Source organism: Oryzias melastigma, linkage group LG13 (assembly GCF_002922805.2).
Source record: "Oryzias melastigma strain HK-1 linkage group LG13, ASM292280v2, whole genome shotgun sequence".
Classification (NCBI taxonomy): Eukaryota; Metazoa; Chordata; class Actinopteri; order Beloniformes; family Adrianichthyidae; genus Oryzias; species Oryzias melastigma.
Window position 1 is genome coordinate 1,148,549 of NC_050524.1, and position 13,378 is coordinate 1,161,926.

Below are 13,378 nucleotides of genomic sequence, written 5' to 3' on the forward strand. Positions count from 1 at the left end.
TTTCAAGATTAATTTAAAGTTTTCAGTATTTTTTACATTTTCAATTTTTTTTCGAATTTTTTTTTTCCAAATTTACAATGTGTTGTTTTCTAATTTTAATCTTTTTTTCAGTTTTAATGTCTATTTTTCAGCTGATTTCATTCACTGTAGGCTGATCCTGATTTGACCTCATAGACGTCTTCCTTTCACAGAGTGAAACGAACCCCTGAAACATTGATCCACCTGTGAATGGCGGATTCGGGTTGTTGTTGACTTCATGGCGGCGGTGAACATGCTCCTCAGACGTCGAGGACCGTCGTCTCCGTCCGTCGTCTCCGTCCGTCTTTGATGTTTGTCTTCGTCTGTTCAGGAGCTCTCCAAGCACTTTGACAAGAACGACCCCGGCTACGAAGTGGTGGAGGACGCCATCGTCACCATGACAGCCGTGGCCTGGTACATCAACGACATGAAGAGGAAGCAGGAGCACGCCGTGAGGCTGCAGGTATGAGGTCAGCTGCTCCTCTCAGGGTGTGGAGCTAAATCAGGTCAGAAAGGTTTGAAACCCAAAAAAACAAATTGAAAATTTAAACTGAAAAATTGGTGTTAAGCTAAAAAAAATAAAGTTTCTGAAACTTTGAGCGATTCTAATGTAAACTTAATTATATTCAGCTTCAGATTTTCTGTTTTTCAGTTTCTAAACTTGACCTTATTCATTTTATTCTATGGAAGTGTTTGTGACTCATAATCCAAAATAAAAGTCAATACTGGAAATGCTTTTTCATTTTCCTAATGTTCCTGCATTAAATGTCTCTTAAATGAAAAGAAAAAGTAATTCATTCTGTAACTTAATTAAAACGGTAAAGAAAATGGCATTTAACTTTTCATTTTTATTTTCTGGTAAATTTGTACCAAAATTCAATTAGAAAAGTCAATTTTAAAAAATAAAATGCAAAACCGAAATCTTTTCATTTTCACAATGTAACTGCATTACAAGAAGGATTTATGGGACACTTTTAGCGCATCAGGATGTGAAAATGAAAAAGCAGTCTTCATTGTTGTCATCACTTTAATTATGTCCCAGAATAAGTTAATTAGGAAAATAGGAACACAGTTCAGAGGATTGATTTTTCATTTTCATTTAAGAGACAAGTAATGCAGTTAAAGTATTTCTGTTAATCCTGTTTAATTTTCAAGTTTGACATCTTTAATTGAATTTTGGTCCAATTTTCCCAGAGAACTTTTTGAAATTTAAATATCAAATGCCGTTTTCTTTGTCATTTGATTATGTTACAGAAGAAAAATCTATTGATAGAATTGCTTTTTCATTTTATTCAAGAAGAAATTGATGCAGTTACATTATGAAAATGAAAAAGCATTTCAAGTATTGACTTTTATTTTGAATTAAGAGTCACAAACGCTTCCATTTTATTCAAGCATAACGCCGTTTTCGACACAACAAAACAGCACTTTTAATGCTCTAAAACAGCTTTTTAAACACAAAAAAACTCAATTTGCATAACAAGCGGCGTTTTGGAGGGCAGGTGCAGGTAACATATGTGCTCGGCCTGTCAGATCGGCTCACCGGGACGCCGACCTTTCCTGTTCATTTGTGACCCCTTTCGCTTGCCGCCATAGTACAGACATTTTCAACTGTATTTATCCAAGTAGTCAGTGAATGCGCCAGTCCTGAGGCTACACCCTCGTTGATTCTGATTGGCCCTTCATGTTATCCCCGCCCCCACGTGCCAGAATGGGGCCAGAATTTCCAACCTGAAATTTTCAGATTCAAAACAAAAAAAAAATATGTTTTTAAACAAAAATTATTAGTTTTGAAGCTTAAAATCAGAAAATTTGAAGCAGAAAATTTGAAGTTTCATTGCATGAAGTTTCAGACACTTTGATTTTTTTTCCAGCTTAGCACCAACATTTAAGCTTTAATTTTTTAAGGTTTTAAGTTTCAAACCTTTTTGACCCTGGTTTGGCTCCATACCTCCAGGTTTAGTGTCACAAATGGCGCTCTCCTCAAAAGGAGAAGCAGAAGGTTAATCCCCCCCCCCCCCCCAGCAGCAGTTCTGCTAAAACAATCTTTCAGTTAACAAAGAAAATCTGTATTGTAGGTGAATAATCTGAGTAATCTGAGACATTTTAATCAGATCTGTAAAAGCCTCAGTCTGAGCGGTCTCCGTCTCATTCTGCTGGTCCGGCTGACTGGAGGGAAGAGAATCCGTGTTCCACTTCCTGTTTCTGGAATGAGAGTGTTGCTTCCACCAGTAGGGGGCAGTGTCTGAGCTCTGGACCTGTTGGAAAAGAAATAAAAAGAAGAAGCCAAATGGAATTTATCAGCTGACTGTGAGGCGTGTTCAGTCCTCGTGTGTTTTTTCCAAAACTCTTTAACCCTTTAAACGCACAGCTGTTGGCAGCGGCGTGGAATGGCGTGCTTTTCCACTTATCAGAATTCTTCAATCATTTATGTAACTGATGGAGTGGATCCTGATGTGGAGAGAAGTTGCTTTGGTGAAAATGTTGCTCGTTATGTCAAAGCTGCTTTCTGTGCTTCACAATCACAGTAAAAGAGTTTTGAAACTGAAGGGACATCAACACTGACAGAATAGTGTTGGTCTTCGTTTGGTGTTGTGCTCAGAAGCGTAGTCCTTGGCAGAATCTGAATCCTCTGTCTCAATATGTCCTCCAGCATCCTTCATGCCACGTTTATGTTTGGAAACATTCATATTTTGTCCCAAAAACCCTAAAAAGAACGTAGATGTTTACAGTATAGTTTATTCAGGAGTTCTGGTGAGGTTGATGTCATACTTTCATTTTTCCCCACATATTGTACAAAAAACAAAAGTTTTTTATATAAAAATAAAAACATTTTCGTTTGGCTAATTTAGGATGAGAAACACAATTTCTGAAGTGACTTTCTTATGGAAGTATTTACCATTGGACCATTAATCAATAGTTGTTGCTCCTAATGCAAATATATTTAGGGGACACAGATTCTGAGTGGCCGGATCTGCGGCCTGACTGGATCTGTATCCTGACTGGATCTGCGGCCTGACTGGATCTGTATCCTGACTGGATCTGTATCCTGACTGGATCTGTGGTCTAACTGGATCTGTATCCTGACTGGATCTGTATCCTGACTGGATCTGTGGTCTAACTGGATCTGTATCCTGACTGGATCTGTGGTCTAACTGGATCTGTATCCTGACTGGATCTGTATCCTGACTGGATCTGTGGTCTGACTGGATCTCTGGATCTGTGCCTCCTATCCTTGTTTCACGTAGAAAATGTGGGAAAATCCAAATATGACGATAAACTCCCTAAAACCCCAGAATAAACTATTTGGTAAACATCCACCTTCTTCTTATGCTTTTTGAAACAAAAAGCTAAACTAAAGCTAAACTCAGAAAACTAAACTAGTCTAAAACATTAGCCTGTGGCTAAAATATGAGCTAAACTCCAAGTCAACGTAAAAACTGTATTAGATTCCAAATTTAAAATCTAGCACGTTGCTTAAAACTTTATTATTAACGTGATTCCACAGTTTATCACAGCAGCAGGACACTAAACAGACCTCTTTAAATGTTTCTATGATGGACATGACTGATCTCTGAGTCACTTTAGCATCAACAGCAATGTTGACTTCCGTTACCATGACAACGCGTCACGCCGCACATCAAATAGTCCACTGAAGTGACCATTTCAAAGGTGAGGAGAAGAACTGTCCATCATCAGAAATGAATGCAGAAAGCGGAGGACGTTCACGTGTTGTTCATTCATTCTGATAATGCACACATCGTTACGCATTATCCTTTACTTACTGCACAGACTGTTTGCTCCATTCTTCTCTAGAGTTTAAATCTATTCCAGTTCAGCTGGACTTTGAGTTTTGCTTGTTTTATCTTATAAGACCTTGAAATTGTGCAGAAATGGAGGCGTGGCCTCTTGACTGACCTCACTGGGCGCGCTCAGACGGCTGAGGGGTTTCAGGTCAGCTCAGTGGAGCGGAGGGTTTGGAGGGAGCCCTGGATCCTTTTACCTTCATCAGGTGATCCATCAGCAGCTCTGACGGGAGGCCTGTGCTGCACTGCCCCCTTGTGGTCATTGTTATGTGCTAACAGAAACCTCTTGATGTGGAGACCCATACCATGAAACTCCCACTGCAGCGTTTCTCATCACAGTTTGACTTCTCTGGTTGGAAAAGCTTTTCTAAAGCAGAACACAGAGGATGTTCTGGATGTTTCTGACTGTCGGGTTCTCTGAGGAACCTCCAGGTTCTGATCCTCCGAGTTCTGATCCACCAGGTTCGGATCCACCAGGTTCTGATCTCCTCGTGTGTCTGACTCATCTCATCCTCTCTGCAGGAGATCGAGTCCCTGCTGGTGAACTGGACCGGCCCGAACCTCAGCGGGTTCGGAGAACTGGTCCTGGAGGGTTCCTTCAAGGTCCAGAGGGTGAAGAAGGAGCGGGCCTTCTTCCTGTTTGACAAGATGCTGCTGATCACCAAGAAGCGTCTGGAGCAGTTCGTCTACAGCACGCACATCTTTGTGAGCAGAGGGAGGAGGCGGGAGGAGGCTGGAGGAGGCGGGAGGAGGCGGGCTCCTCTGGGACGACCTCTGACCTCTCCCTTCCTCTCTGCAGTGCTGTCATCTGATGCTTGTGGAGGTTCTGAAGGACTCGCTATGCTTCAAGGTGTCGGACCGGACCATCCCCAAACAGCAGCACGTGGTGCAGGTATCTGTCTGCCAGCAGGGCGCCAGCAGGGCGCCAGCAGGGCGCCAGCAGGGCGCGGCGCTCGCTCTTCTTCGCCTAACGTCATCCGCGCTTTTCCTGCAGGCCAAGAACCAGGAGGAGAAGCGGCTGTGGGTCCACTACCTCAAGAGGCTGATCGTGGAGAACCACCCGGCGTCCCTCCCTCAGAAGGTCAGGAGGGAGGAGCCACACATTCACTGCTCTTTCCCAGCATCCTCTGCTGCTGAACACCTGATCAGGTGGTTCTAGGTTCTGATGGAAGGAGTGCAAGCAGAACTCCGTCCCTTTGGACACCTGATGTTGTAGATCACATGTCGAAGTTCTGGAGTAATATTCCTGCCTTTTGTTACTCATAATTAGGTTAAAAAGTTTCAGTTTTAAAGTTTTAAAAATTGGCATTCTGCAGCTTTTTGGACTATTTTGGCATTTACTACGATTTTTTAGGCTGTTTTTATCTAATATTTCAGCTACATGCTAGCTGTTTTAGCTCATTTAAGCTTTTCTTCTAGAGTTTAGCTAACATTTTAGCTTCATGCTAGCTATTTTGGGATTGTTTAGGCTTTTCTTTTTAAGGTTTTTAGGCTGTTTTGGAGTTTGGCTAATATTTACATGCAAACTGTTTTGGCTAGTTTAAGGTTTTTTTCTGATTTTTAAGCCAATTTTAAGTTCAGCCATTTTCAGCTACATGCTAGCTGTTTTGGCTAACCTTTTTTTTGTTTGTTTTGTTTTGTTTTGTTTTGCTTTGTAGGCTAATTTGGCATTTAGCTCATATTTTAGCTGGCTATCAGCTTCCTGCGTTTTCAGCTATCATCTTCAGCAGCCAAATTCAGCTTCCAGCATTCACACCAGCATTATCATAGGCAATGCTATATATCTAGTTTATAATTATGTTTAAAAGTTACGTTTTTAAAGTTTTAAAAATGTAGCTTTGGAGTGGTTTTGCTGCTGTTTAGAAGCGCTGAAGTCTGTGGAGGTGAAAAGCAGGACTTCTCAGCAGACGGTTGGAGATTTTGTTGCTCCAGGACTTCCAGACGTTGCAATCTAAAAAGTCCATCGTTCTCCAGGAGGAAGGACTAATCCTGACTCATGGTCTTTCAGGATAAGATGATTCAGTAAATCTGGAGAAGCTTCTCTAACATCCAGCAGGATCTTAACATCAACTTCTGAGCCGACTTTCTTTTTGGCAGAAGTGTAATTCCTTTAAAATGTTCTTTTTTATTCAGAAGTGGAATTTCCTCACAAATTTCTGCTCACACAAACTCTAACCCCAATCCTCTGCTGCCCTCTGCCGGTCAGCTACAGAACTGCTGCTTCTGCTCAAAGAAGCTTCTGGGAAAAATATAAGTTTTTTAGATTAAAAAACTTTGAACAGAAGAAAATCATTAGAGAATTTTGATGTTCTTCTCTGTAGCAGATGGAAAAGTTTTATTTAATCTAAGCAAGTGAAGGCAGCTTCTTTTTCCTGTCAATCCGTAGATTTATTTCTCATAACTAGGAGATTTAATGAAGAATTCCATTTAAAGCGATTCTGACGTTGGTAAAACAGACTAAATGAAAGAAAATAACATCTTTATGTTCGTGTTTTTGAGCTTTGATCTTCTGGGTTCTGATGTCTGGTTTGTGTCTGCAGGCGAGGCAGGTCCTGGGAGACAGCTGCTGTCAGAGTGAGCGCACACACACACCGCCACACGGCGCCACACGCCGCCACACACCCATGAGCGACCGCTCGCATCCAGCCTGTCCACTGTAATGACTGTGATGACATCACTTCCTGTGTTTCAGCGCCTCAGTTCAATCAGGAGAACCTGAAGAACTCGCTGACATCGCCGAGACTGGACGACTTCCACGGCTACCACAGGGGGCGCCGTCAGTCAGGTCAGAGTCAGTTCCTCTGTCGCACCTGGAGGTTTGAGCCCCGCATTTGACTCCTCCCACGGGGGGACAATGAGCCGTTTTCGGGGGTTAACCCCCCTTCTTGTCATCAACCATGGATTGGACGGACTCTGAGCTCTCATGTTTCTGCGATTTGTTTGGTGATGATGATCTGCTGATGTAGCCACACATGTCCTGACAGGACGGCCTCGGTGGGGGGGGCTAAGGCTTACTGGTAGGAGCGAATATCGAACCATCAACCCTTTGAGCTTTGACCTGTTACCCACCGGAACCAAAGAAGAGTGGACCCTCTTCCACTAGGCCATGCATCCATCCATCATCCATCCATGCATCCATCCATCCATCATCCAACCATAGCAGTACATCATCCATCATCCATCCATCATCCATCCATGCATCAATCCATCATCCATCCATCATCCATCCATCATCCAACCATAGCTGATCATCATCCATCAATCCAACATCCATCATCTATCTATCATTCATCCATCCATCCATCATCCAACCATAGCTGTTCATCATCCATCTATCCATCATCCATCCATCATCCATCATCTATCTATCATTCATCCATCATCCATCCATCATCCATCATCTATTCATCCATCCATAGCAATCCATCATCCATCCATCATCCAACCATAGCAGTCCATCATCCATCCATTCATCCATCATCCATTCATCCATCCATCATCCATCATCTATCCATCATTCATCCATCATTCATCCATGCATCCATCCATGCATCCATCCATCCATCATCCAACCATAGCAGTCCATCATCCATCCATCATCCATCCATTCATCCATCCATCATCCATCCATCCATCATCCATTCATCCATCAATCATCCATCCATCATCCATCATCCATCCTTCATCCATCCATCATCTATCCATCCATCATTCATCCATCATCCATCCATCATCCATCCATCATCTATCCATCATCCGTCATCCATCATTCATCCATCCATCCATCCATCATCCATCATCCATCCATCCATCCGTCATTCATCCATCTATCATCCATCCATTCATCCATCCATCCATCATCCAACCTTCCACTAAATCTGAGGCAGGAGTTTCATGGTTTGGGTTTCCTTCATGAACTCCTGGTTTCTATTATCCAGCTCCTCAGCAGATCAGATCCGAGTGTTTCCTCAGCACCCCTTCTCCTGCAGCATCTTCAGATTTTATACTTGATGTGAATCAAATACCTTTAGATCTGCAGTGAAAAAACATTTTTCATAAACTTCATTTAAGGTTTAGATAATCAAGCTGCTGCTGTGAACTTCTGTCTCCTCTGAACCTGAACCTCATGTTCCTCCAGAACCTCAGGAGCTGCTGCTCTACACACCAGAGAAGTCCAGGAAGAGTCTGCCGCTGCTGCTGGAGGGAAACCTGCCGTGCAGACGAACACGGAGGCAGTCAGGTACTCCCAGATCCTCCGCCTGCAGACACAACTCAGGGCCCACAGAAACTCCTCAGTGTCCAGAGGTTGAAGTTCTCAGTTGCAACATTTAGTGCAGACATTTATGAGATCATGGAATATGAGGTGGAAAGGATTCTTGAAATCTGGAAAAACATTTACGGGATGAGAGAGTTCCAGTGTTCCATGACACATTCAGAAGGAGTTCTGGGACCGGAGCTGACCCGCTTTTGTTTTCCTGCAGCTCCTGCTAAAGACATCGAGGCGGCGTTCCAGTCCAACGGTGAGACAATCCTCTGAGTCCCCAGAGTGACGCTTAGGTCAGACAAAGTGAGATTCAGGTGGAGTCAAAGGAACATTTTCAGTCCACGTCCTTTGACTCACATAGCAGTAATGAATGCTTTTAAGCATTTTCTTACTTCTAAAGTCAGTAATTATCGACTCCTGCATGCTCTGGATTCTCTTTGGAGCTCTGCAGCCAGGTGGCGCTGTTGCTCTCCCTGCCAGCAGAGGTCTGCTGTGGTTCCTGTTAGAGAACCACGAGGCCGGTCGTTCCTGCAGAGATGTTTAATGTTCTGACCGCAAACACAGGAGAGTCTGTGCTAACTGTTCTGTCTGTCTCCGCCCACTCCATCCTGACTCCGCCCCCTCCACCCTGACTGTGGACCCCCTCAGCTTTGACGGTAAGACATTTCCCTGGTTGTGTAAGTCCTGACAGACAAAAATAAAACTCTATTTTTCAAAGTGAACACGGATTTCTTTCTTCGTTCAGAACTGCTTTGATTTACATTAAAGGATTCTTTAGTTGAACTGTTTGTCTCCCACACTCCTTTTTTTTCCTAAATCCCTCTATGACCTGACTAAGTCCTCCCCTTTAGTGGAAAATGTTTGTGGTTTAAGAGGAAACGGAGGCGGGGCTTAGACCGGGGTCTCACAGAGGTCTGGCATGCGGATACTTGTGACTGTTTTGATTTGATTTGGTGCAGAACATTGGTAAATGTGTGAACACGTGTTCTGCTGCAGCCGTCCTCTGGTCCTCTGACGTGGTCAGACATCACTTGAACCATGACGCAGCCTGATGTAAATCCTGGAGATTTAATCCAAATTCAACCATCAAAGATTCAAAACAAACTGTGAACACTGATTTAAGATTGAAAGAATCTCAGAAAAAGTAGAATATTTTGAAAAAGTTCAATAAGTGAGTCACTTCAAATAGTGAAACTTGTCTCATCACCAATAGACTACAACATCTCCATCCTCTATTTCTACCAGAAAACTAGAATTTTGTGTGAATCTTCTCTGTCCTGGAATTGAACTGAAGTAAATGTGGAGTTTTGTTTCGCAGCAGGCCGGCAGCGAGGGCGAGCTGCACCACACCGACGGTCTGGGCTCTGCAGGAAGCAGCAGCACGCTGGCGTCCTCCGTGATTGAGGTGGAGCCCGAAAAGGAGGAACAGGGACAGCTGCTCGGCGGCCAGCAGGGGGAGGTACTGAGGAACAGCTGTCCCACGCTGGACACGCCCAGTCCTGTTAATGCTGAGTAGAGTCAGGCCGGGTTTGTCCTTGGATGGGAGACCACTACGAGTTACTGTAACCACAGGGGGGCGTTCCATTGTTTCTGTGTAGCCGTCCCAAGTCTGGGTAAAGGCAGAGCATTGCGTCAAGAAGGGGAACGTTAGCATGTTGCTAAAATATTAGCTAAATCCCAAATTAACCTATGAAAATCTCAATAGATGATAAATTAGCCACAAACTTTTTCGTGTTGCTAAAATATTAGATAAACTCCAAATTAGTATAAAACACTTCAATAGAAGCCTAATTAGCCTAAAAGAGAGCACATTGGTTAATTACTAGCTAAACTCCAAAATAGCCTAAAATTCCTTAGTAAACGAAATTAGTCATAGAAGTTATTCTGTTGCTAAAATAGAAGCTAAACTCTAAATTAGCCTAAAAAAAACCAGTAGATAAGAAATTAGCCAAAACGTTAGCATGTTGCTAAATTATTTGTAAAATGTTAAATTTGCTAAAATACTGGAAATTTCGTAAAAGAACTATGAAAGAGCGCTGAAGTTGACCTTAATGTCAGAAAATTGTAGAAAATTGCTTTAAAATCCTCAATAAATGCCAATTTTGCAGAAATATTTAGTGTGTTGCTAAAATATGAGCTAAACCCCAAATTAGCCCCAAAAAAACGGTAGTTTATACCAAATTAGCCAAAAGAAAGCTAGCTCGTTGCATGAATACAAGCTAAACTTCGTAATAGCTTAAAATTCCTAAGTAAACTAAATTTTTGCTCAAATATTAGCTAAACTTCAAACTAGCATTAAAAACCTCAGTAGATAAGCTGGTACATTGCTTAAATACTAGCTAAACGTCAGAACTCAAAAACGTTAGCATGTTGCTAGTATATAAGCTGAACTCTATTTTTTTTAATAATTACTATGAAAGATGAAAACATAACCCATAAATATATATTTTTTTAGTTTGAAGACTTTCTCATTCATTTCCTTTGGGGCATATTTTGCTCAATATTTCAAAAACTATAAAGTTTATAAATACCCAAAGTACTAGGATTTTGGGTATAGATCCAATATCAAGGGCTAGTACTGCTGATATCAGTACTTTTTTTAAATGTTGACTTTTAAAATAATTTCAGAAATACACATTTTGTTAATTACATGTATAATAAAACAGGTGAAAGACTTTAGGCAAATACACATTTAAATCAATTAGTTACAACAAACTAAGATGAACATAAATCAAATATAAAATATGTGTATTAATAATTATATAATACCATTATATTAGGAAGAAAATAGTAACTAGTAAAACACTTTAAAAAGCAAAAATGTAACAAATTTGAAAATACAACAACACCACAAACATATATTAATATCAGTGTCACTATTGAAAAAAGTAAACAAAAGCAACATAAAAATAAAAACAACACAACATAAAATCCTGACTCTCAGCTGTCCAATGAAGAAGGGAGGGGCGGGGCTTAGGTGTGAGGAGGTGGGGACTGTTTACACAGACAATGTTGCCAGATCAGTTTCCTGCACTGTTTGAGCAGGTATTTACTCAAATTGTCCCAATCTGGCAACACTGCAGACAGACGTACATGAACTCGACGAGTAAATTCAAGCTCTTTACTGAAGAAAAACTGCAACAAACGTATTAATCTCATAACGCTAGTATCGATACCTGACCTCGGTATTGATACTATCAATACACAAAATAATGCAGTCACCCCTGGTATCTAGTTTAAATGCTTGTTAAAAGAGAGTCTGACTAGAACGTTAAATGTAAACAATTGATCACAACACTCCTAAAAAGTGAAATAAAGCTTTATTTTCTTCCATTTATAACCTAATCAAGGGTTGTTAAAAAAACAAAACAAACTGAACACCAATTTCCACAGAACCGTCTGCTGCTGCTGAGGTTTTTATCTTCTATGATCTCGGTCCAAGTAAATGTTGGCCCAGCTCCCGGTCCAACAGGTTCTGGTCCCTCTGTGGAACATGTGTTGGTGGTATTTAGGAAAAATATTCCAAGTATTCCTTCCAAAAGGTAAAAATAACTCTGGTGAACAACTAAACCAACTAGGGCTGTGAAAGTCGATGCTTTACATACGCGATTAATAGATCATAACATGTATCCAAACTCCATCTAAAATGGAATTTATTCTGTGATTGAGATTTTATTAAATGAAAGAGAGAATATGACTTTCATTTGTAGTTTTTGGACATAAGCAATCTTTTATTTTAATAAATAAGGCGGAGAATGAACATCAATCTGACGGCGGTGATGCAGCAGCAGCACCTGCTATGGGGGGCGGAGCCTAACTTAGCTGTCTGCTCTTAGAAATCCAATGACGAGGGAACCGGTCATTATTCTATTTTGGGATGGGGACCGACATGAATTTTCCACAATAACAGGTCACTGCGAAAGTCCCGCCCACCAACGTCACAGAAAGCAACAGTTCAGAATGGACAGACACGCCCCCACCTGTGTAGATTCCAGTCGAGCCGACCTGAAATCCAGCTGGATCAAACTTCTCCCATGAAATGTTTTATTCTTTTTTACAAACACAATAAAGAAAAAAAACACAGATCTCCAGGAAAAATGTCAGATAGAATCAGTGAGAAAGTCTTATTTTTTGTGCTGCCTGGTGCGACTTTAGCCGGGATTCTTTATTTTTGTTGTTTAAAAAAAAAAGAAAAAAAAAAATAAAACTTTCATTCCATGTAAAAAAAGTTTGTCAAACATTTTTGGGGTTTCCAAACAGAATCAAATTTTTCCAGACGGAATTTTCTGTTTTTGCAGGATTTTATGTCTGATGTGTGAATAGAACATGGAAAAATGACTAAATAAAGGCAGTGTCACATAGGAGAGGTTGTGCTGATTAAAATGATACCGAATAAGCCTTTTAAATTGAAAATACAGAGGTAAATTCAAAAGTAAACTAGAACGAGAGCTTTAGTCCCTCGGTTCCAGAGGGTTAAACTTGCAAACATTTTGACGTTAACCTTATTTCTCTCCCAAAACTCAACATGGTTTGTTCATTTCTTGTTCTCTTGAGCTTCCTTTGCTCCCCCTAGTGGTGGTCATTTCTCTAAAGAACCATAACTCGCCACAGAAATGGGCTAGAAACTTACTTTCTGTTTTGAAAATTCGTATATATTTTTCTCTTCATAACTGGGCCAGATTAAACCACCTGGCGGGTTGGATATGGCCCGTGGGCCGTATGTTTGACACCCCTGCTGTAAGCTGAATTTGGCTGGTGAAGATGCTCCTGCTGATAGCTAAAAACACTGAAGCTGATAGCCAGCTAAAATATTAGCTAAATGCCAAATATGCCTAAAAAACTAAGAAAAAAAAGCCTAAATGAGCCAAAACAGCTAGCATGTAGCTGAAATATTAGCTAAACTCCAAAATTGCCTAAAAATGTATTAAATGCCAAAATAGTCCAAAAATTTAGCAGAATGTCGATTTTTAAAACCTTAAAACTGTAACTTTTTAACATAATTCTGAATAATAAAAAGGCAGGAATATTATTCCAGAATAATATAATGAATGAATAAAAATATATTTTGTCAAAATTATATAAATTACAATTTACCCCAAGATAACATCGGGTCATTAATAACAATAAATAAAATGATCTGGAGGGCCGGATAGAATCACCCGGAGGGCCGGATCCGGCCCCCGGGCCTAGACTTTGATACATGTGCCTTAAAGTGTAAAAAATAAATGTTCTAAATGTACAATTTTGTGTTTCAATTTATATTATGATTATTTGCAGAAAATAAGTAGCT

The 13,378-nt window shown here is 40.8% G+C and overlaps 1 protein-coding gene across 4 annotated transcripts in view; it reads left to right on the forward strand.

Annotated features, from left to right (window-relative positions):
• Window positions 1-13,378, forward strand: part of plekhg2 (pleckstrin homology domain containing, family G (with RhoGef domain) member 2) — an 82,245-nt gene that overhangs the window by 60,766 nt on the left and 8,101 nt on the right. For 3 of the 4 annotated variants that reach the window (XM_024277296.2, XM_024277300.2, XM_024277301.2), the window contains 10 exons: window positions 350-481; window positions 4,347-4,529; window positions 4,624-4,716; window positions 4,819-4,905; window positions 6,365-6,398; window positions 6,517-6,609; window positions 7,963-8,064; window positions 8,306-8,344; window positions 8,737-8,744; window positions 9,407-9,547. In XM_024277296.2, the coding sequence (XP_024133064.1) occupies window positions 350-481; window positions 4,347-4,529; window positions 4,624-4,716; window positions 4,819-4,905; window positions 6,365-6,398; window positions 6,517-6,609; window positions 7,963-8,064; window positions 8,306-8,344; window positions 8,737-8,744; window positions 9,407-9,547 (912 nt within the window). The remainder of the gene's footprint in view (window positions 1-349; window positions 482-4,346; window positions 4,530-4,623; window positions 4,717-4,818; window positions 4,906-6,364; window positions 6,399-6,516; window positions 6,610-7,962; window positions 8,065-8,305; window positions 8,345-8,736; window positions 8,745-9,406; window positions 9,548-13,378) is intronic. The other variant, XM_024277299.2, reaches the window with a different exon arrangement.